The sequence below is a fragment of the Ambystoma mexicanum genome, chromosome 4q (assembly GCF_040938575.1).
Source record: "Ambystoma mexicanum isolate Mex_15411 chromosome 4q, UKY_AmexF1_1, whole genome shotgun sequence".
NCBI lineage: Eukaryota > Metazoa > Chordata > Amphibia > Caudata > Ambystomatidae > Ambystoma > Ambystoma mexicanum.
Window position 1 is genome coordinate 57,303,312 of NC_090928.1, and position 22,423 is coordinate 57,325,734.

The following is a 22,423-nucleotide window of genomic DNA, read 5'->3' on the forward strand; positions in this document are numbered from 1 at the left end:
TTCTGTAAATGTTCCTGTATTGTTTATTTATAATGCGTGTCGGACACGAGGGTATCAGGGTGCAGAACAGAAAGAAGACTTTAGGCTTAGTTACATGTAGTATGACTACAAATCCTAGTATACAGACATTGGCGAGAATACAAATATATAGGCACAAGTAGATACAGACATATAAGATAATGTAACAGTAAAATATAAAGTGTACAGGCATGAGAGTAATTAACAAAATATGTACAAAAATGTAATTTACAAGGTATTTATAGTTATTTACAGGTGGTGTGCCTAGGCTTGTTTACTTGTTGTTCTCTTTTGAACCAGTTAATCAGTTTCTGTCTAAATTTGGCAAATATTTCGGCCACTCTTGGCAGGGAATTCCACAATTGTGCTGACTTGACTGGGAACCTAGTGCCCCCAACTGGCGAGAGTTTGAATCGAGGTACAAGGAGACAGTTAGAATGAGCTGTTCTAGAGGGTCTACTTGAGGATTTTCTAATGATTCTTTCTGTCAAATAGCATGGGGCCTTATTATTGAGACATTTGTGGATAAGAGATGCTGTTTTCAGCTGGGTTTTTTTCATAAATTGATGGCCATTCATGTTGTCTCCTGGTCTCAGAAATATGTTCTTTCCTTGATAAGCTGAGTGTGGCTCTAAGGGCGTTGTTCTGAAGTATCTGTATTCTCTCAATGATGTATTGGTTGGCGCCAATGTAGAGTGCTTTACAGTAGTCCAATTTGGACAGGATGAGCGCTCTTGCTAGTATCATGCAGCTATTGGGCGATAGCAATTGTTTGCCAGCTCTGATTAGTTTGCATGTGTATGCGGTGGATGAAGCCAAAGTGTTTACCTGTTTGGTAAAAGTTAGAATGGAGTCCAAGTAAAAACCTAGAGTTTTTACTTGACAACTGTAATAGAGTTACCATCAATGGTGAAGGCGGTATAGTCGGGCCTAATCTAGTAAGGTGAGAGGGAGTGCCAAGGATGATGAGTTCCGTTTTGTCATCATTCAGGCAGAGGCCATGGGTGGCCATCCAACCCTGAACGACGCTGTAGATCCTATTCACCAAGGCCAAATCCTTATCCCCATTAAGTGGTAGGAGGATCTGAGTATCATCTGCATAATTAGTATAGGTGATACCCAGATGGTCCAGATCATCAAAAAGGGGCTTGGTGAATACGTAATACGTGGTCAGTTAGACACATGATCCCTGGGGTACTCCGCAGGTGATGGGGTCTGCTGCTGCTGAGGGAGAGAAGACTCTCCTAGTCCTATTACTAAGAAAGGACTGTATCCATATTATGGCCTCCTTGGAGAAATGAGCAGCTGAATCCTGGTGGCTGCATAAGGCCTTGTGATCCGCTAGGTCAAATGCAGCCGAGAGGTCAAGGAGGAGTACCACCGCTAGATTTCCATTGTCTTAGTTGATCTATTTGGACTTTGAGATCTAATAAGGCTGTGTCCGTACCATATTGTGGCCGGAAACCAGATTGGCGGGCTCCTAGTAGATGGTTGATTTCTAAGAAGTTCTGAATTTGGATGTTCTGAATTTTTAGAAGGAAAGGCACTGTTATGATGGGCCTGTAGTTAGTCGGTATAATGGGGTCTAATGTTTGTTTCTTGAGAAGAGGAAGTACCCAAGACTCTAAGATTGCAGGGGATGGTACCTGATAAAAAGGAGGTGTTTATCAGTTTAGAGATGAAGGGTGCTAAATCTCTGGCGGTGTCCTTGATTAGTTGTGCTGGGCATTGGTTGCCCTGGCAGTTTGAGGGTTTGAGTGCAAATATAACCTTCTCCACCTCAATAGTGGTGACTTTAGAGACGCTAAAGCGGGTTATATGTTTGAGAGGTAGCAAAGGTGTTTTGTTCGAGGCAGTCGAGGGTATTAAGGAAGCTTTCTTTAGTGCTATCTTATTCTGACGATTAGAGACTTTATTCACTAGAGCATGCTGAATGTCAGAGTACGATGTTTTATCTTTGGTGCAGGAATGGAGTTTCTAATTCTTTTAGTATTGTAAATAATTCTTTCATACTAGAATTGGCTTGCAGGATTCTGTTGTTGGTTTCCAACAACAGAATCCAACATTCTGTTGTTGGTTTCGCCAAGAGGATGCCTTTCTTGTATTGAGCTGATATGTTAATTAAGTTTGTTTTCTGGTGAGGGGAGTAATCTCCATGCAGTTTCACATTTTCTCTTGTCTAACCTTCGTCTTTTCAAATGTGGGGTAAACCAGGTGTTAAGGTGCCTTTTGGGTTTGTTTTTTCGCAGTTTTAATGGGGCAATATCAAGAGCAATGGTCATGATTTAATTATATTCATCAACTAGGAGATTGGGGTTCAAATTGTCATGTAGTGAGTTGAACGTGGGGAGAATGCGGGGGAAGGAGTTTGTCTAGAATGATATTCATTTTTGTTTCTGGTTAGCGTGTGGGGGGGAGTGAGTATGGGGTTGACTAGGCGGCAGGTTTTTTAGTTACCAGCGTGAAAGCCAGGAGGTGGTGGTCAGTCCAGATTTGAGCAGAGATGGCGGTGATTGATGCATTGCAGTTGTGATCCGCCACCCACACATCACGTGAAAAACATCATGTATAGAGGCAAGGCCCTTCTCGGAGCAGTGGCGAACCATTGTGGCATCCACTCGAGGAGACTCGGGGAGACCGTTTCCACAAGGGGAAATCACCATGAAATGGATGTGCGGTGATTATCTGTTTCCAAAGTCTACGCCTTGCCGTCATCGTGACTTCATGGGGATCGATGGGATGTAGTTTGAGGCTTAGAGAAGGGAGAACCACAGAGCGAACAGCCAGATCACCGGCAGCAAGGTGCTCAAGTTTGATGTGGGGGGCGGGGGGATTCTCTGGCTTCAAACCAAACCGCAGCGAAATGGGCCTGCGCAGCGATCCAGTATCATTCAAAATTAGGGGCGCCAAACCCACCCTGCACAAAAAGGGTAGCAAACATGTCCAATTTCAGGCAGACAGCACCACAGTGCCACAAGAAGGCATTGACAGTCCGTGTCAGTGACTTGAAGAATTCACCACCAGTCCATAGCAGGACTTTCTGAAATCTATATAGCAGTTGTGGTAGAACTATCATTTTGAGAACAGCCACCCTCCCGGCTAGTGTAATCAGAAATTTGGCCCAATCTGCAGTCTTTCGGGTGAGGGAAGCGAGGTAATTCCCGTAGTTATGATCATATAATGGGGTCCAGTGGTGTGCAACCACTACCCCAAGGTATGTCATCACCGATTGAGACCAGGCAAACCCACGAAGACCCAGAGGGACCGCAGTGGCATTGGTCAACGGGAATAGTGTGGACTTGTTCACCATTGGCCCGGATAATTTGCCAAAAAGAATGTCTTCCAATATAGGGGTCAGGTTCTCATCTGGAGAGTTGTTGAAAAGTAAAGCGGCATCCGCATAAAGTGAAATGCTCTCGGGGTCCCCGGAGAGTCTTATACCCTTGGAGGCATGCTGTTGACATATCTTATCCCCCAGAGGTTCAATGGCGAATGCAAATATCAAAGACGAGAAGGGGCAACCTTGTCTGGTGCGCCTGGCTATCTTAAATGGGGTGGAGCACCGGTTTTCAGTGCGGAACCTGGCGACAGGGGACGCATATAGTAGTATGACCTAGGATAAAAAGTGGGGGCCAAAATTACTCTTATCTAGTACCAACCACAGAAACCTCCGGGAGACCGGGTCGAACGCCTTTTGCATATCTGAGAAAGGGAGTCCCAGGGTTCAGACAGTGAGACACCCTCCGGTTTCTCAGACCCCACTGTGCCTTCTAAAGCTGGCATGGGAAGAGTCTAAGGCCTGACTTGCCCGCCCAAGAGCCTGGGGTCAAAAGCTTGAGGTGCCTACTCGAGTGGTGGAGACTGTCCTTCGAATGACTCGACGTCGAGGTCTACGTTGAAGGCATAAACATCCTCCTCCGACCATCAGCAGGTTTTAAACCCTTGTCAAAAAGACTAAGTTAATTGGGTTGGTTTTTGAGGAGGAAGGCAGGGTAACCCAGCATCTCAGATTTGCAAAATATTACTTTGAATGCTTGGGCGCGGCAGACTGTAGCTCAAGGGTTCCATCTCCCTTTTTTAAAAAGGACTCCACAATGTCCCCCGTGCGTGCAATCCTTTTTATGGGTGCCAGATCCGCTCCTTCTGAAGATTTCCCTGCTGAAGAAATGTGCTACCTGTGGCTGAGCAATACCAGGGTTGGTACGCCACCTACATTCTGGTTCCCAAGAAAGACTGAGGACTGCAACCCATCTTGGAATTTACACTTGAACAAGTGCCTCAGGTAGAACAGATTCAGGGTGACCATTCTTTTGCAGATCCTTCAGGCCCTTCAGTCCAAGGGTTGGATGGTGTTACTTGATCTTCATGTTGCTTACTTTCACGTGTATATACATCCCAAGCACAGAGTACCTGAGGTTCGCCATTGGTAGTTCTCACTTTGTTTCGGGTACTGCCTTGTGTCCTGACCTCCACCCCGAGGGTCTTTAAGTAGATGGCGGTGGCAGTGAATCGAAGGAGGGGAGGAATTCATTTTTCCCTACCTAGACCATTGGCTGATCAGAGCTTGTTGTCCGGAACGGGCTCTGAAACATCTCGGCAGCACCTGGCACTCTCTCGACAAACTGAGATTCTCCGGCAACTTCAAGAAGTCCCAGATGACACCTTCCCAAAAACTATAATTTGTTGGAGCAGTCCTGGATTCTTTCTCTCGAAAGGCTTTGGCTCCCGAGTTGAGGGCTCAACCTATCTTGAAGATGGTAACAGGATTTCAAAATGCCCAACATCTTCTGGCTTTAGATTTTCTAAGGTTGCTGGGCCTCATGGCATCCTGCATTTTCCTATTGCCAGTAGCCCATCTAATGGTTTCCTTCCAGTGGGCCCTGTGACGATCCTCTGGCTGGGGTAATTTCTCCCCAGAGGAAAGCCCCTTTCTATGAGGCTAGGGAGTTGCGGCTGCTAACCAATAGTCCCCCTAGGAGTGTCTAACTGGGGAGGTACTCACCTCCTGGGGATAAGGACGCAAGTCTGAGAGCCAGCCCCTTTAACTCCTGACCCCAAAGGGTAATAACACCCAAACCTTTTCTACTGTTGGCTATGTGTTGAACTTACATGGATTCTGGAGGTAGGCAATGTACTGCACTTATATGGACAGCCTTTCTACTACACTAGAAGATTATAGGGATGACCTTGTCTCTTGCGCTAAGAATAGTTAGCCAATATATTTTACATAGATGATCTACTCGGGTAGCCTTTGTATTGCCCATAGATTTCTTATGGTAATCTGTCCATAGCACTGTTCTTTGTCGTAACCAGTCTATTGCACCTGCGCTTAGGAGATATATTGGGATAGCCTGTCTTGCACTTAGTAGATGTGTTAGGATAGCCTGTCATTTGCACTTAGCCTTAGTATTGCACCTAGAAGATTCATGTTCACCTTTATTTTGAGCTTAGATCTGAGGATATCCAATGAATTGCACATGGAAGATCTACGTGGTAACCTTGATATTGCACTTAGATTTCTGATGGTAGCCTGTCTATTGTCCTTAGAAGCTGTATTAGGATAGCCTGTCTATTATACAGATGATCTGATCACATTGCTACATCAAAGGCAAAGCTCCATCTGAGGCTCAAGGTACGTATTCATCATTCACCACTTAGGTGGACGTATGCCGCAGGCATGGCTATCCACCCTCAGCAACAACCTATGACAAAACATTCTTTCTAGCTGGACGCATAATGATTCACCTCCATACACCAGACTAAAACACAGAAAGCAGAAAACCTGCCATCGGAATGCAGTGACGACCTATGACAAATCAGTCTAGCTGGAAACGAGTCTCTTGCACTTGCGCACTCTCCTGACCACCTTGGCACCCATTCACATGCCTGACATTCATGGGTAGTTTACTGGAGCTCGGCCAGCCCACTTAATGCCCTATCTTGGCCAAATGCAAATACGCATTCTAATTTTCCTGACAACTTTACCATACCTTGGACTTCGGTCCCAGAGATCGTTCCCACCACAAGGGCGTTGAGCCCATACTAATGGGATAAAGGCGCAATATAAATGACCAACTACTACTGCTACCTATGAAATAGTCTTAAACCATGTGTTATTGTAAACTCTTAGATAAACACACTGTAATGAGTACAGGGATGAAGAAGATCCTGACCACGTTACAATCCAGTAGCAAGATTGCTCGACCAGCTCTTAATCGAACTGACGTTTTGCTGGGGCCATCCCTGCTACTAAAGCCAAACTGCAAAGGAGGTCTGGGTGATGTTCAGAATCTGAGAGGGCAAGAGTGTCCAGGAAAGGAGACCAACATGCAGGCAATGTTTGGTCGGAACACACAAGTGCATTGGGGGATGTTGGCAGGGTGTCAGCAGTAGGAAGTGAAGAGTGTCTCTTGCAAGTCGGCAGAACATTAACAGTAGTAGTAGTAGTATTGGATGAAGGTGGAAACTGGAGGGGGAGTGTGAGACGGAAGAAAGACAAAACTGGTCCAGCGTCCTACCAACCAAGGAGGGGGGAGACCCAGCGATACAAAGCTGAACCCATTCAGAAAAAGGTTGAGTGAAGTGTGCGACACCCAGAGAGTATCTTTATAGTCGTCCGAGAGCCGATATAATTGAAACCAAGAGAAAGTGTGGTGGTGGCGTGACCTATGGTTGGTGGACCATGTGATCCGGGAACAATGCTGAAACCTCAGCACTGGCCTACAGCGTAGGTGTTTACATGACAAACAGCCAGAAGTGTGAATCATATGCTACATGGAATGGCTGGGCGGTCGGGTCTGTACCAAACGCCTGAATTGCCTACGGCTGAGGGCTGCGAAACCAAGTGGGCTACAACAAAAGAAGGAAGAAATCTAACATCACAGAACAGCCACAGGCAGAACCAGTGAAACTTTCCCCACCCAGAGCAGGTAATGGGAGTGGAGACAGTCTGAGAGGGAGCAGCAGGATATGTAAGTGAAAGTTGAAGCACACACAAGAGACTTACTTCGAACCCTGGGTGGTGCTAAAACATTTGCCCCCAAACATCTAAGAGGAAGATCCTTTGGAAGTCGTCCTCAAGAAAATATACTCCCGGAACTAGAGTTTTTCGAGAGCATTGGCGAGAACAGCATCCTCCTGGTTTAAAGCCTGGAAATCCTCTGGCTCACATGACGGTGAGCCAGTGGATACCTTTAGCGGCACACAACAGTATGAAAGAGGTGGTCTTCCTTTTAATTTTTGTCAGCACTAGATCCTGCCAAAAGCCCCCAGTGAAACCAAAAGGGGATGTGGGGGGAGGCACACGTCTTCCCTAAAAAAGGACGAGAAGTCTGTTAAAACTCTGTACGAGAGATACTGGCCTCAAGAGAACAAAGAGCAATCAATAAGCCTCTTACTCACCCCATTTGGACATGGTAGACAAAGTAGAGCTGTGAGGAAACCCTTGGAGGGAACTACAAAATTTGTTGAAAATAGGATACCCTGAAAGAGACTTGCAAAGAATTGGGGAGCACGCCAGGAGAAGGGAGTCGGTCTCCTAGCCCCACCTGGACATTTTGGAACGGTTTCTTTTGGTTGTCAACTTTAGAAACCGCTCTGTTTGTGAACCCTGGAACATTTCCTGAGATTAGAACGCTGCACTTTAAGAGTCTCATACCCAGGAGAAGGGAGTAATTCTCGTGGGTTTTAGAACAGATTTTTCTTGGATTAGGATTTGTGTTGAAGTGGTCGGGATTGAATAGGAATTTGGACTAGGGCGGTGAATTTTTTATTTGGACTACAGACTTGCCCTAGTTTGTTTGAGGTAGTGAAACCACATCTTAGTTGGGGATTGGTAGGTTAGTTTATCCTATAAATGAGTATTTAACAATCATGTTACCACTGTTTGGTCAGACTCCTCATTACATGCCGACACAGCCTTCAGATCCTATTGGTCATAATTCTCAGGCAGGATGACCAACCTTCTTATGGTACCGAGCAAGGTTGTGCAGGATCTCCTGTGGTGGGCCTGCAAAGAGAAAATGATCATGGGGGAGTGGAGAGGGAAACCTGTTTGGCAACCCTGGCCACAGATGACAGTAGTCCATGAATTCTTCCATCACGGGATGGGGAGCTCACATGAGCGATCTTGTGATCAGTAGTCTTTGTTCCCCATCAGAATCCAGACTACACATAAAACTGTTCCCTCTCCCATCTTCCTTGGTCCATCTAATTATTTTCTTTCATTCTCTTATGCCATACATTCTTGTTTATTTTACTTTATTCTCCCTCTGTTTTATGTTTCTCCCTATTCCTGTACAGTTTTTCTAACTTTACTTCCTTCTAGGTGATCGCCTCTTCAGTCATGTTTGACATCATTTTGCAATCCAATTGTTATGAATTACAAATTGCAAATATGTATTCATTTAGTAGCTTTATTTCAATAATATCAAAGCATGCAAAATACAATTAATCAAATAATTAACAAAACTATAGAGTGACAATTCCATAAATACATTTCAGAAAGATTAACTCACACATCGAAGATTCTCTTTCAAATATGTAGGTCTTCTGTGCCAAGCATGTGAATAATGAGGCAACAGCAAATATACAATCAGCTGAGGACAATGACCTGCAATAGAAAAGATCCCCAGAAAGATTAGCGTTTTTCTTGCTCCTCAACCAAGGTTTTAATGTTATGATTAATCATGTGTAAAACAGCATTGTTTGTTTTCACCAAAACTAGAATGGAAATATGAATGTAGAGTTGTGCTTAAATGGCCGTTTTGAGAGGATGCTGCTTTCCACTTGCCTAATGTTTTCAACTCCCAATTTTTCTGCAGGCTGAAGTACCGCAGGGTGTTATACGAGTGCAGGCTCCACAGTTTTCCAAAGTATCCATGGCTGTGCAGCTGACAGAAGACCTTAGGGCATCTGATATACTGGCAAGATTTCTAACACAAGAAAGGTAAGAACGTTCAGTGACAATTAAGTTGTTTCTGCAAACCATGCTTTTCTTTGAAGGAATGTCATTGATAAAACTACTTTTAAATTATTTTTTACAAATCTTACTGTGTGAAACAAAACTATTCTGTGGAAGTTCTCCAACAATGTGTTTAGTGAGGGAAAACAAACTGATAGTCCCACACCACCCACCCACACACTTCCTTATCAGTGGATTCCATATGTAGCTATCCTGTTGCAAACAATGGATAATGTTATACAAAGTTATTTTTTTTTTTTGTTTTATTTTTGTGCGCAGTTGCATGTATTGTGCCTCATGAGGCAGTTCCTAGTTTGCGAACTTTGTTGTGCACTCTACAGAAAGTTTTGGAGGCCATCTAGGTTGCAGATGAATAGTTCCTTTTAATCTGTTGGTTTATACCATGTTATTCCATCCTACACGTTACACCTTTATCTGTCGAGACCTTTGCTGTTTATTCTCAACATCATCCTGCTCGTACTCCTTCTCTCACTGTGCTTCATCGACTAATTCATAAGTGTTTGAGGATATTTGTACTCCTAGATTGTTTTACTCTGGTGTCAACTTGAACACTTTATGGTGGAGTTCTCCAATTCTATGTAAAACGTGTCACAGAAGTCTGTGCTGTGTGGTAGAGCAAACTCGGACGACTGAGAAGGTGACGACATGGCTCCACATTTCTTTATTCAAGATCAAAAGAAGAAACCTATGCTATCCCGTAGTCCAGGTTCCTGACCCTTTTCTATAAAAGATATTAAAGGGTGCTCTTTTGGATGTCCTTTACAAAAGTCATCCGCCCAGAATTATGCGCTTACCTGAATTCTGACCTTAACCATTAAAAAGGTACACTTGGGCCTTGGTCCAAAGGAAATTATTGGTGGTTGGCTTCTAACCCCTACCGCTGTGAGCCTCTCTCAATAAGTCTCCCCGCCCAATAACGCCTGTTGTCTGAATGGCTCTCCAATCCCCTCTTGCCTGTAGTATTCAATTCAGTTAATGTCTCTTGTCCTTCCTCTCGTGTGGTCATGTCTGGCCTGGGTCCCCCACTTGGTATTCCTTGTAATCTTTCCCAAGAAAGTTCATGGCATGCTCCCCTGCTAGGCAGTTTTGGGCTTTTCCTCACCTTGAGTTTTGGTTCCATTCACCCCACCTTGGGGTCTGGTTTAGGTCACGCCACATTGGCTTTCAAGTCGCTTGCCCCACCACGGGGTGTCTCTGGTTTCTCTAAGCCCCGCCACGGGGTGTCTCTGGTTTCTCTCAATCCAGGGTCTCTTTGGGCCTCGCGTACCTCTGATCCCTGTGCAGTGCTCCACTGAAGAATTTTGGAGTTTGGCAACTGTGGCACCACTTCTTTTGCTCCTCTACGGTTTTGCCTGTTAGGTGGAGCTTGCACTGTGTCCTTGCAGGCTTTCTGCAGAGTCTCAGTGCTGATGTCTTGGTACACTGTCCGTCTGTCAGGCGGTGGCTGTGAGCATTCCACTGGCTAAACTGTGGCCCCTTTACCACGCCTGGCATACACCTTTCCTGCCACACCTCACACGATGAGGACCCCATGCTTCTCTGGCTCTGCAGGCTGCACTTTTCCCCATCTCGAATGCTGATTGATGCTTTAGTTCTCTCTCTGTAAGGAGGAGGGCTGTTCCAGCTATCTCTAGTTCCAGGTGATCTCTCATTCCAGGGGAATACTTTGTACACAGAGGGTCAAACCATGCAAGCCATTCTTACGAGAGGTTTGAAGTCATCACACCATGTAAATCCCATATAGCCAACAAAGCATTCGAGGGGATTGGGTCCTCCGACGTATTCCATATCTATTACAGGTAATGTCCGCAGCTGTGCTGCGGACATTACCTGTAATAGATATGGAATACGTCGTCGGACCATCCCATCGAAAGAACGTTGCCAGGTAAGAAAGTAACTTGTTCTTTGGGCTCATTGGAATAGGAAGGCCTACTGATGGCCCTTTTGGGGAATCTCCTGTCCTCAAAGGGGTGGGGGTCACCTCTTGTGAGATCTGCTCTAACATCTAGGGGGTATTAAGCTTAGTGGGCTCATCTCCCTAGTCCCAAAGTGGGTGCCCCTCCACCCCCTTTTGTGAGGGGGGGATGAGTTCCCTGGATTTGTCACAGCTGGCTGAATAGATGCAGTCAGAATGTACTTCTATCCCACATTATTGGGGAGAAAGGTATGAGCTGGTGTTTGGAATACATGTTATGGCACCAGATAAACTGATGTACTTTTGTATTTTCAGATCTATAATCCTAACTTTAAAAATAATTTGTCACATCAATGTGCCTGATGAGTTGTTTGTGATTAGTTTAACTTGAGTTCCACAGTTTCAAGCACAGCCACTGTCTTTTAAAGATTGAACATTGATGTTGTGATTGACGGTTTGTCAAGATGGTTTATCCCATTCCATGTCACCACATCTCTAATGGTTGTGAGATTGGGAAGGAGTAGTGGAATGGAGTGTGATGCAGGTAGGCCCACCTTGAACAAACTCAGGTTGGAAGAGTGGAGCAAAGATGTGAAGGTGCTGCAGTATGTTTAGTTCCTTTATCAACAATTTCTATAAATAACATGCTGATGTGTAGGTGCTGAGTTGGATCAAGGCTGCAAGGCACCAGAGGAAGCTGCTCTTAGTGCCTGAGGGCTCCTTATGATAGAAAGATTTTAAGGTTTTCTGAATCTAAGGTCGTTGGGTTCCAATCTTTGGTCCAGTGGGGGGGGGCAGCCAACTGTTACTTTTAATTTTCTCTTAATGTGGTAAGGGTGTATGAACATAGACGAGCGTTCACCCAGTGGGCACCCAGAGCCGGGAATGCCTGAGCACTCCACTTCTGCACCGCACCCTCCATCACTACTTTCCAAAAAAGCATCAGCATACCTCTTATCCTTAGCCAGCCACTCCACCTCCCATGCCATCTTCTGTCAGTCCTAAACTTCCAATCCTTTCCTGATAGTTGTGTAAATTGTGTTCACTTCTTCCCTTTTGAACTTTGTAAGCCTCTCAGAGACAATTCGAATCAAATAGATCCAGGCCGTACTGGTTCATAGGTGTCACCGGGGAGTATATTTGTTGAATAAGTTTTATAGGTATTTGAGACCCAATGTTCATACTGCTTTTGTTGTGATGCATAGAACATTACATTCAATACATTGTTGCAAGCAGAGTCAATGTAAAGACGAACACTTTGGGCATATGTTCACATTTCTACCCAAACATCACACAAGCTGCCCTATTATAGGCTAGTACTTAAGAGATGTCCCTTCTTCAGGAAGTCCAGGGTAAAGGCAGTTCTAGTAGTCCAGCCTTAATTACAAGTGTGGATTATTTAGATCTTTAAAAGACCCTTAGCAGGTTGAGTAGGAAGTGACATTTGCAGAATTAAAACTTACTGGAAAAAGGTGCTAGTCGAAAAGAACATCTGGATTTTTGACTTTCTCGACCAAGATATTGAAGCCAAAAACTTGTTATGGCTACTGCATGGTCGGACCGTGGAACAGATATTGGACTGAGTGGAGACTGAGGTGGCTCCTTGACAGCTGTTTGACCTGCTAGCTTGGAAATTACAATCCTGGTCCATTCTCAGTTTGGTTTCATCTGTATATTGAAGTTACTGTTGAAGTGGTTGTGAAGGACTATCGAAGCATGGTTGTAGACATTGAAGAGCTGGTTTAGAGTGACAAACCCAGGACTCCAAGATTGGGCAATGGATTTGGAAGTAATGTGGCCCGGTGTTACTCGTTCTGAGCAATCTCTCGGGAAGGACAAGATCCATGTCAGGAGAGGATGTTACTTGATTGACAGATGGTGATGCGTGGGGTCAATCCAAGTGGCTAAAACTCCTCCAGTCTAAAGTGGAGAGGGGACTGATTACTATACCATCCCCTTTGTTGCGCAAGGGGAGAATGTGTGCAAGTAATACTGCACAGAAATATTGTGGATCTATTAATTCCATCCAGCCCTACTGTTGTAACCAATGAAGAGGATACCCCAGCTCCCCAATATGGAAAGGGGGGGGGGAATTACACTACTTGGGTTTCATTACAAAGCTTGCTGAGACTCGAGGAAATTTGTACGCAGTTCTTTATTTTATTTCTTAACGATTACTTATAATTAGTCCAACATTCTGGTAGTAGGGTAGTGGTTACCTCACCCCCCCCTGCCTGGTGTCCCAGTTCTCCTATGGTGGTCCGCTAATTGGAATGTTCCAGCCCAGACTGTCCCACTTATGAACAAATCCTACAGTGGCAGTGTTCCGCTTTAGAGTTCACCCTTTCTCTCGTACCCAACCCCTTTTATCTTCGGCAGGCTCACCTGCTCCCTCGTTGTTGGCATTCTGCGGCAACCCTGGTCTTCCGCTGTCACCTCTGCATCCGTTCATGTCAGCCCTCCGTACCGTTTTTCCTGGGCCAGATAATAAGCCCAGACGAGGGCCAGCTAATAAGCCCAGACGAGTGCCTCTTCTGGCCTGTGACCTGCAGTCTCCTCGGTCCCTCGTGGCACGACCAACTCCTGGCAGGCCTATTCCTCGTTTTAATTGATAAGACAGAGCCAATTCATTAACCCAACTCCGCCTCTCTCTGCATCCTCGCTCACACCTGACAGTCCTCGTAACAGTTGCGCACACCCCGATTCCTTCCTGTCCTGCATGCTGCAGACTGTGCTCCCTCTGGTTTCACCATCACTTCTTCAGAGGGATGGGGGACGAGGAGGAGAAGAGGTTAATGCAACTTCCCCGAAAGAAAGTTACTGTCTTCCAAGTCATGGTTCTCATCTCCAATCGGTATCGGAGAAAGAACCCCCTAAGGGGGTATCTGTCACTCCCCACAACTCTGGTTCTCCTGATAGCCATAATAAAGGCACACAGTGTTTTACACAGGGATTGCCAAATTCGAAGAACCATTGCATTAGCATAGACATGGGGACCCATACCGAAGGAGCAGATATGAATTTAATTTCTGAAAGGGGGAGGGACACGAATGGTGTGGGCACACTGGGGGAAATCCCCGGTTTAATGGAGTTCATGAGTAACAAATTGGAGAGCATTTGGACTCCTCCTTTTGATATGTTTTTTGCAGATCTAGCTTCATCAAAGAAAGGCTGACGGCAAGACCTCTAATAGGGCATGGGTCAAATGGGATACCATTGGGCGGCCAACATCCAATACACTTGCAGCCATGTGCAATACCCCCAGTCCTTCGAATACCGAAACACAAAGCAGGGGTGAGCACCAAAAATTGAGTGGTCTGATTGGGGGTGTGGTGGGGTGGTAGGGTGGAGGGTGCCAGGCCCCTCATTGTGCGTGACCTGGGGAACTCTTCTAGTTACGCCCCATATAGACCACAGGAGAAGTGGGGAGGGCGATGGGTAAAAGTAATTTCCCAAACCTGAATCCCTCCTTATGTAGCCCCCATGGGATTCGCAAACAAAATGTAACACTGTTGGGATCCACGGGAGGGGAGGTCAACACTATAACCAGGGTGGGGGTGCCACCACCCCGCCATTGAGTTGCTCTAGTACAAGGCCACAGTTGGTGAGACCATCCATCACCTTGTTGAATGTGGCACATGAAAATCCAGAATCTCTGATGAATAAGGTCAATCATTACATAAGAGAAACGAGAGGCTGTAAATCGATCCTTAGAAGTGACATTGTGAAATGCAGAAGACAGAGAATGCTCCCTAATGGTGATAAAATGGTGGTCCATTTAAAAAAAAAAAAAATACTTGGTTGATGGATGGCCTGTTATCAATCGATGATGGAACATACCTCCCTATAGGCATAGGAATATTGATCAGACCGTCAGTTGGGATCCAGAGGAATGATGTGCGGAATGCCGCTTATTTGCCCCCCTTACATACCGATAACTGAATGAATATGAGGTGGTTATACACCCCTAGTAGTTGGGTCAGCCCATTCCTAGAGGCCATAGACTGACATATTGTTGCCCCCCGAACTAAGGTCCCGGACTAGTGAGGGAGTCATTAGCCTGATATCCTGGAATATAGCTGGGCTTAAACATCTGGTGGACCCAGAGTGTTGTGACCTTGTCCGGGGATATGCCATGATTTGTCTTCAGGAGACTTGGGACCTGGATTCGACAATCCTTCAGGGATATGAGGCCTTCCAGGTTCCAGCAAGAAAAGGTCCTAAGGGTACGCCTTATGGAGGGCTTGCCCTGTGTTGGGGAGAATTCTCATAAATGGCTGATTACCCTTACCTAAAGAGTCCCCCAGCAGCTTTGTTGGATTTCTAGGGTTTATTTTTTCCACCTGGTAAGAGTGTGAGCCTTTTTCCCACTCTTACATGTGTTTTGCTGTGTGTGTTTTCACTCTGTGTGTGTTGTCTTTGAGACTTCCCACTGACTCCATTTTTCTGGGGATGACTACTGTCCACCAGAAACAGGTAAAGTTGCCATTAACTTTATATAGTCACTTTAAACCACAGACCCAGTACACCCCATCTTACATGGAGTATTGGAAAGGGTTAACTCGTATCCCTTTTTGTCTGTACCTCTTGGAGCCTTGTTTTTCTCCCTTAACATTAAGACTTGGCTGGTGGCAGTGGTAACTACCCTAACTTTTCTACCGCGGCTATATTATATAAACGTGGTATTGTTCCAGGCTATTAGATTAGCCTCGAACATAAACCCGCTTGACCAAATACATTTTATTTTGGTTCCGGCTGGGTTTATTCGCCATTTCTTTTTGTTAGTCTTTCTCTTGTTTTTCTCTGTGCGCCAATCCGGGGATGACTCCTTTGTTCACTGTCTTTTCTCGGGCTTCTGAACAGAAACCCTCCTTAAGGCGCCTGATAGTCTAGGTAGGCAGGATGTGAGGGAGGGATCTTCGGACCCCTGGCATGGGTTCCCTTGGTAACCCAAGTCGCATTCTTGTCTGATTGGCTGAGGGGACTGGCCTTGCCAGGTCAGCCACCCTGCTGTGATTGACAGCCAGGCTGTATGAATGGGGGCAAACTGCATAAAAAGCAGGTCTCTGGGACTGGAAAGACAGTCGCCACTGGAACGAAAGAACCAACAAGGAACAGGAAGCAGAGGACCCCTACCACGACTGAACTGCCTGGTGAAGCCCTGCTGCAGGTCTGAATCTCCGAATCCGACGACCGAGAAGATCCTCCAGGAAACTTCTTCCCATTAGCTGGTGGGACCAATCAGTTCGCCCAAACTACAAGCCAGGACCCCTCCTCTGGTTGAATTTGCTGTACAGAGTTACAGTGGGCCGGATAGCCAGGAAGGTCGGACCCTGCTTGGGGAGCGCACCTTTTATTTGTTGTTTTGCTCTGCTGCTGTCTTCTTCCCTGGGTGGTGCAGGACCATCCAGTCTTCCTACTTCGTGTCAGTCCGATAGTCGCTTCAGGAACAATGAGCCTGCAGGAACCACCAGGAACGTCCACCTCAGCTACAGCTCCCTGTCCGTTTTAAGGTACTGTGCAAATCCGGTTGTCCGTTTTTGTTCAGCCGCAGTGAAAGTGTTTGAAATCTTTCTCCAATCCGTGGACTTGTCCTTCTCTTCTCTTTGAACTAACTTTTCTACCAACCAACCCCGTCTGGAATCTGTGCCACGAACTTTACCGCAAACTACCCTGAACTGTGTGATCTTGAGCAAAAGACTTTTGACCCATTGACTTTGGCCCTAAGCATTTTCTATCTGATCTCCTCACTGTAGTCTCTTGTTCAATTGCCCTGAGTACTTACCTGTTGGTTTTGCCTAATTTCTAATAACTGTCTTTCCCTCTTTTTTAAATTGCTGTAGTGCCATTTTGCTCCCACTTAGTTTTGTGAGCTTAACTTGTCTGGAATTTAAGGGAAGTGGTGTGGTGTATTTATGATTGTTAACTTGCTTGGAAAGGTGAACTGTTATACAACTGATAAGTAAATAAAATATATATTTTTTTACTTAGAAACCTTGAGTCAGTGTTTGCCTGAAGCATAGTAATTGCTGTCCTTTGTGTAACTATTTGTACTGCTCACTTACTCTTGAGATAGGTCTGGCTGCTCCGCTACTGCTACCACTTGTAGTCTTAATTGTGTGTTGCGTTCCCAAAGGGTACTGCATATAATTCTGCGTAACACCCTGTGAATTAGTACAGCCTTGGATCTGAAAATAGAATCTGGCTCACCGGAAGTACAATATTTGGTCATGAATCATAAGGGAGCCCAACCATTATCCCTATGCAATTTGTATAGTAGTCTCCCATAAGGCCTCAACGAATGCTATAGAATTGGCCCAGGACATTGTATTGACATGGTTGTGCCAAGCAAATCCAAACCATCAAACTAGATTTGTGGGCAATTTTAATATCTAAATTGAGCCTCTCGTAGATTTGGAGGGGACCTGGGACAACCTAGACGATGCATGGGATGTACCCCCTCTTGGCCCCACCTTTGAGGAGAAACCACCCTCTGGCTCTGAGTTATGCTACTCTGCTATTAGGGCTGGGGTTTAGGACTTGCAACGGCCGCCTCGTAAAGGACCAACCACCGAAGCAGACTTTTGTAGAGCCCTGTGCCTCTTCTCACATTGATTATATATTCTATTGATGGAATTGTGGGGCAGAATAAAAGACTTTGAAGTTCTGAGCGCACAGGGGAGCAACCACAAGCCGTTCCATCTGAAGCTCTCTAACTCGGGTAGCCACACGTAACATTCTTATAGTACCTCAGGCATTCATACTTTCATCCAGGGCCAATCCAAACAACTGGTCAAATGGTCCGACCTTCACCTAACTCGAGGGAAACCCCAGATCTACGAGGCTATTTTGACTCTTATGACAGTTTTCCTTGCTAGAAATGGTGGATATTGACTTATTCTCTACATATAATAGTTATTGAGACTATTCAACCATTCGTTATGAAATCTTGCAAGAGAATGAAAAAAAAAACATGCCATTAAATCCTTTCCTTGGTATGGCAAGGAATGTAGGACTGCAAAGACTGGTATCTTAAACTGTCTAAAAAGTGAACAAGGCCTGGCCGAAATAGAGCTTAGATCACTTATTGCAACCTTTAAAACCTTGACGAAAGCTAAAGAAGAGGCTCATGTCTGGCAAAAATGGGACAAACTACATGAGGCCGGAGAATGGGTGATTACCGGACGTTTTGGAGGTTAGTGAGCAGGTTTGATGGAAGGGTGAGAAAGGGGGGTGGCATCTGAGATAAGTCCGAATTCCGGGATGAAGCACTTTCAGGAGTTTTACGGAATGTGTGAATCCATAGTTGACATGGGCAAACTTCAAACATTTGAGGCCTGTGGGAACTCCACTGAACCAATTCAATAGCGATGTTTGTAATGCGATCTCAAACCAGAAGTGGAGGAAGGCACCAGGTCCCAATCTCATGCGCAGATTTGTTTAAAAATGAAGTAATGGTATGGGCGGCGTATTATAGCTCCTTTTTAATTCAACCCTAAGGCAAAACCGGGTCCCTACCTTGCTGGAGAAAGGCTATAATACCAATATATAAGTAGGAAGGATCCATTTAACTTTAGGCCCATTTCCCTACTGGATGGGATAGGGCAAGTCTTTGCCAAAGCAATATGTGTGCACGTATAGGAGTAGGTATCCCAAGGTGACGTGATCGATCATTTGCCCCAAATTTAGTAAACTTATCAAATTTTAGGCTGGTCATCAATAATGCATCCCTCGAGCAAGTGCAACATTATGATCCCTGCTTCAGGTTTAATGATCAAGGCAGTTGGCCTACCCAAGTGGTTAAATCCAGCCTGCAGTCGGAAAAGTACAGGGGAGGGATACTGAGATTTGTTTACACTCATGGCCAAGGTCCCATTTCGCCTGCAATCAAAATGATTACAGTCCAGGCCAAACCATCAGCCATGTATGTCGCCGAAATTTGGGGTTACGCATATTGTAATAAGTTGGGGCTGGCAGAACAATCCTTTCTAGAAAAAAAAATATATATCTTTTGGGACCCTCCAAATCAAGCCCAAGTACCCCAATCTATCTTGAATTTGGCCTTATACCAATCCAAAAAGAAGCAATCCTTAGACTGGAACAGACCATAATCTCGGCCTGAATAGTGCCAGAGTTGAAATATACCAAGAAGCCATACTACATATACTGGAGGCAGAGGGTGGTAGATCCCTGCCATGGTTTCAGCTTGTTAAAAACTTGCTGATGCGGGTGGGTTTGGTCGACCTAGCGCAGCACCCTCAGGGCATCACTCAGGGAGATCGAATTAAAGCCAACAATATCTCCCGGACCCTCACTTGGTGGGCTCCACCTACCTGTCTAGCAAGTGAAGTATGGGGTTTGAAAGGTATCTAGACTTGGTTGGGCCTCCATTAATGCATAACCTTTATGTTGGGTTCAGAGTCTCGCAATTGAATTTGGCAAGTGTCACAAAGAAGTGCGTCTCGGAAGGCAAATAGACTTGTCCAGTCTGTGGTTTAGCTGGGGAATCATTTTCATTTTCTCTTAATGTGTGATGGTTATCGCATTGCCCGACGTAAGTTCCTAACATCTGTATGTAATATGTATGGCATATGTTGCATCACTGTAGTGCTTAAGCTATTCAAAAGCTGTGAAGACACCAAAGTGTTATTCTGTGTAGCAAGCTCTCTTATCCAGTCTTGGCGGACAAGGGCTAAATTCATAAGAGGGATGTTTGGGGTCATGAGCAATCCGCTTTGTTTTTCTCCATATATTTTGTCTCCCCTGTAAACACATGTATTGTACAGTACTAAAATAATGTGGAGTACCTATATGGTCCTACTTGAAATCTGTCACACACCTATGGTTTAAATAATGATATTTTAACCTTTGTAATCCTTGTATGGGTATTTATGAATTGTGAGTATATGGATATATTTTTACATTTCCAAAGTGTATTTTTGGCAAGAGGACAGTTGCGTCGAATAAAAGCCACTTGAATTGAATAAGCTAATAGCAAGGTATTTTTTTACTGTGAAATCAGTCGGTATATAGGTAATAGCTACTTAATACCTTTCTTACCGGTCACTAAGAGTGATGATCAATGAGAGACTTGTACCAGGAAAATAGTTTCATAAATGAAAGTCTTTTTGGTTAATATAAAACAGTTTCTCCTTGAATTCAATACACTAACAGTTCTGCTATCTATCTTCCCCCCTGACAATCTTTAGGCCATTATCAGTCAGTCTGTGGGTGTTGAAGTGTCCCTTGCATTTCTTATTTTTTTAAATCTTTTTTTTTTTAAATCTTTTTTTTTTTCCTTCATGGTCATTGTAATGTTGGTCTTCTTTCAGAGTCACACCTTGCTGGTATTTAGATCTTGGCATGTATTGGAGAAGCTTTTTGGGGGGCACCGATCACGGATTCCCAACCACACCTGATATTTAGCCTTCTCGTGGCTCTGCAACTATTTTGTTCCTTGGGGAAAACACCTTGATTTCCCTGGCCCTCCTGATGTTCTAATCCGCACTCTATTCTCCTGTGACCTCCTCAACACTCAGACATGTACTAGTTTCTCCTTCCCTTCTGCACTCTGGTCCACCAGGTGTGTAACAGTTCCAGGATCCACATAGTGCTAGACCTCCCAAGCCTGGTTATTTTCTCAATTTGTCCTACCCTTATCCTCCAGTTTGTCCTTTGATGTAATACCACCTTTCCTTCCTGTATTTTCTCCTCTATCTCCTGATGTCGCTAATCTCCACTAGCGTGTTTTGCCTCCACAATGCCACTCCTCCGCAACCTCGACTCCCACACACTTCTCAATCCCTTACATATGGACTTGTCCCCTGCCTGTCAAGACCCTTCCCTCTCTGCTGTGGGGTTTTGCATACAGAGAATGATTTGTTTGTTTAAATAAGTAATGTTATGAATCCGGATGAGTCATCACTCCTCTCCGGGCGGTAACCTCCTCTCATGTGACGGCAGCTGCTACCCATTCCTGACACTGGGGGTGGTCAAGTGAGGGAGGATCACATCGGAGAAGACTGCCTCCAGGGAGTTGCCATGACTCCATCAGGTAGGATATAGTATCCATTTTCTTTTGAAGATAATCTTCCCATAACCAAAACCACTATGGATTATGTTCATTCATTTACACCTCCCCCATTGAAGCATAGTTAAAGCCTTTTTCCACATCGTATGAGCCAAACCTCCAACCTTGATCTATTTGATAGAAATTACAAGACTGCCTTGTCCAGGTCCAATTGTCCAACAATATGTCACCGTTTATAACTATCGCAAATGATTACTCCAGGTTCAGTTGGTTTTGAGTAGGAAGGATAGCGGTCCCCTGCGCTAACAGCCAGCGTTAGTTGGTAGCTATAATAAGACCTGCGTCCTGGCTAATGGTTTGTCGGGGAACCAAAACTCCAGTGTTACCAGAGGGTGAGTTATTGGATGAAATGACAAACCTTATTCTATGATGGTGCTGGCGGGTGGTTCTTAACCATTGGTTGCAGCCCTAAAATGCTTATATTGCTGGATATTTGAAATAATGGAGATAGGACTCTGGACTTGTCATCAATAAGGGTTTTATGTTGTGACACACATAGATCCTGGGCCTAGCTAGGCATGCTAGGTACAGGTGAAACGGGAGCCAGCGTGCGTTTCGACTGTAGTCTTTATCAAGGCAGAAAAGTGATAGGTGATCCTGTTTAGGATTTTAGCACCTGGAGAGAAACTCGCTGTACTTCAGGGTGGTGTGCTGGTAACCCAATCTGTGTCTGGGCGAAAGAGACACTGTGATCTATCTGTGTGTAACAACATTAAACCCTTATTGATGACAAGAAGTCAGGAGTCCTATCTCCATTATTTCAAATATCCAGAAATATAAGTAACTTGGGGCTACAACCAATGGCTAAGAACCACCCGCCAGTGCCATCAAAGAACAAGGTTTGTCATTTCATCCAAATGATTATTCAAGCTCTAGACATCAACTACCAACAATGGACGTCTTGTGTATTTCTTATGTACTGGGATGAAGAAGAGGGTCAGAGTAACACAGAGCAGGAAAAAACAGATGCCCAGCAAGCATTCTAAGCAAGCATTCTAGTATATTCCCCCAAATATCTGTGCCCGGGAAATTTAAAGCACTGAACCGAGATGTAAGAGGCGACTGTTGGCGAGGACGTTTCACCTGTCTACAGTGCTCGAGGAACGGAGAAGCGGAAGTATGGAGGAGCTGGGCGGCTCACCAGCAGTCAAGAGGGGAGACACTGACTGAGCCGGTAATGCTGCCGAGATGCCAGTAGTGGAAGGAAGACTCATGGACATGTACTGACGTCTGCAAGCCAAACCCCTGCTTGCCAGAGTGAAATTGGACGTGTGAGAGGGATGCCACAGGAAACGTTAAGTAGAATAGGAAACAGCCACTAAGGGAAACTAAGCAACATACCTTCACCGAACGAGCCAGGGAACGCCAGCAAAAGCCGGTGAGACAGCCCAAAGGCAGTGGGGACCACGGGGCGTAT

General features: G+C 45.1%; 1 protein-coding gene across 1 annotated transcript in view; it reads left to right on the forward strand.

Annotated features, from left to right (window-relative positions):
* The window catches only part of ARHGAP18 (Rho GTPase activating protein 18), a 928,328-nt gene that overhangs the window by 761,939 nt on the left and 143,966 nt on the right, over positions 1 to 22,423 (forward strand). The window contains exon 13 of the mRNA XM_069607469.1: positions 8,841 to 8,965. Coding sequence (XP_069463570.1) covers positions 8,841 to 8,965 — 125 coding nt within the window. The remainder of the gene's footprint in view (positions 1 to 8,840; positions 8,966 to 22,423) is intronic.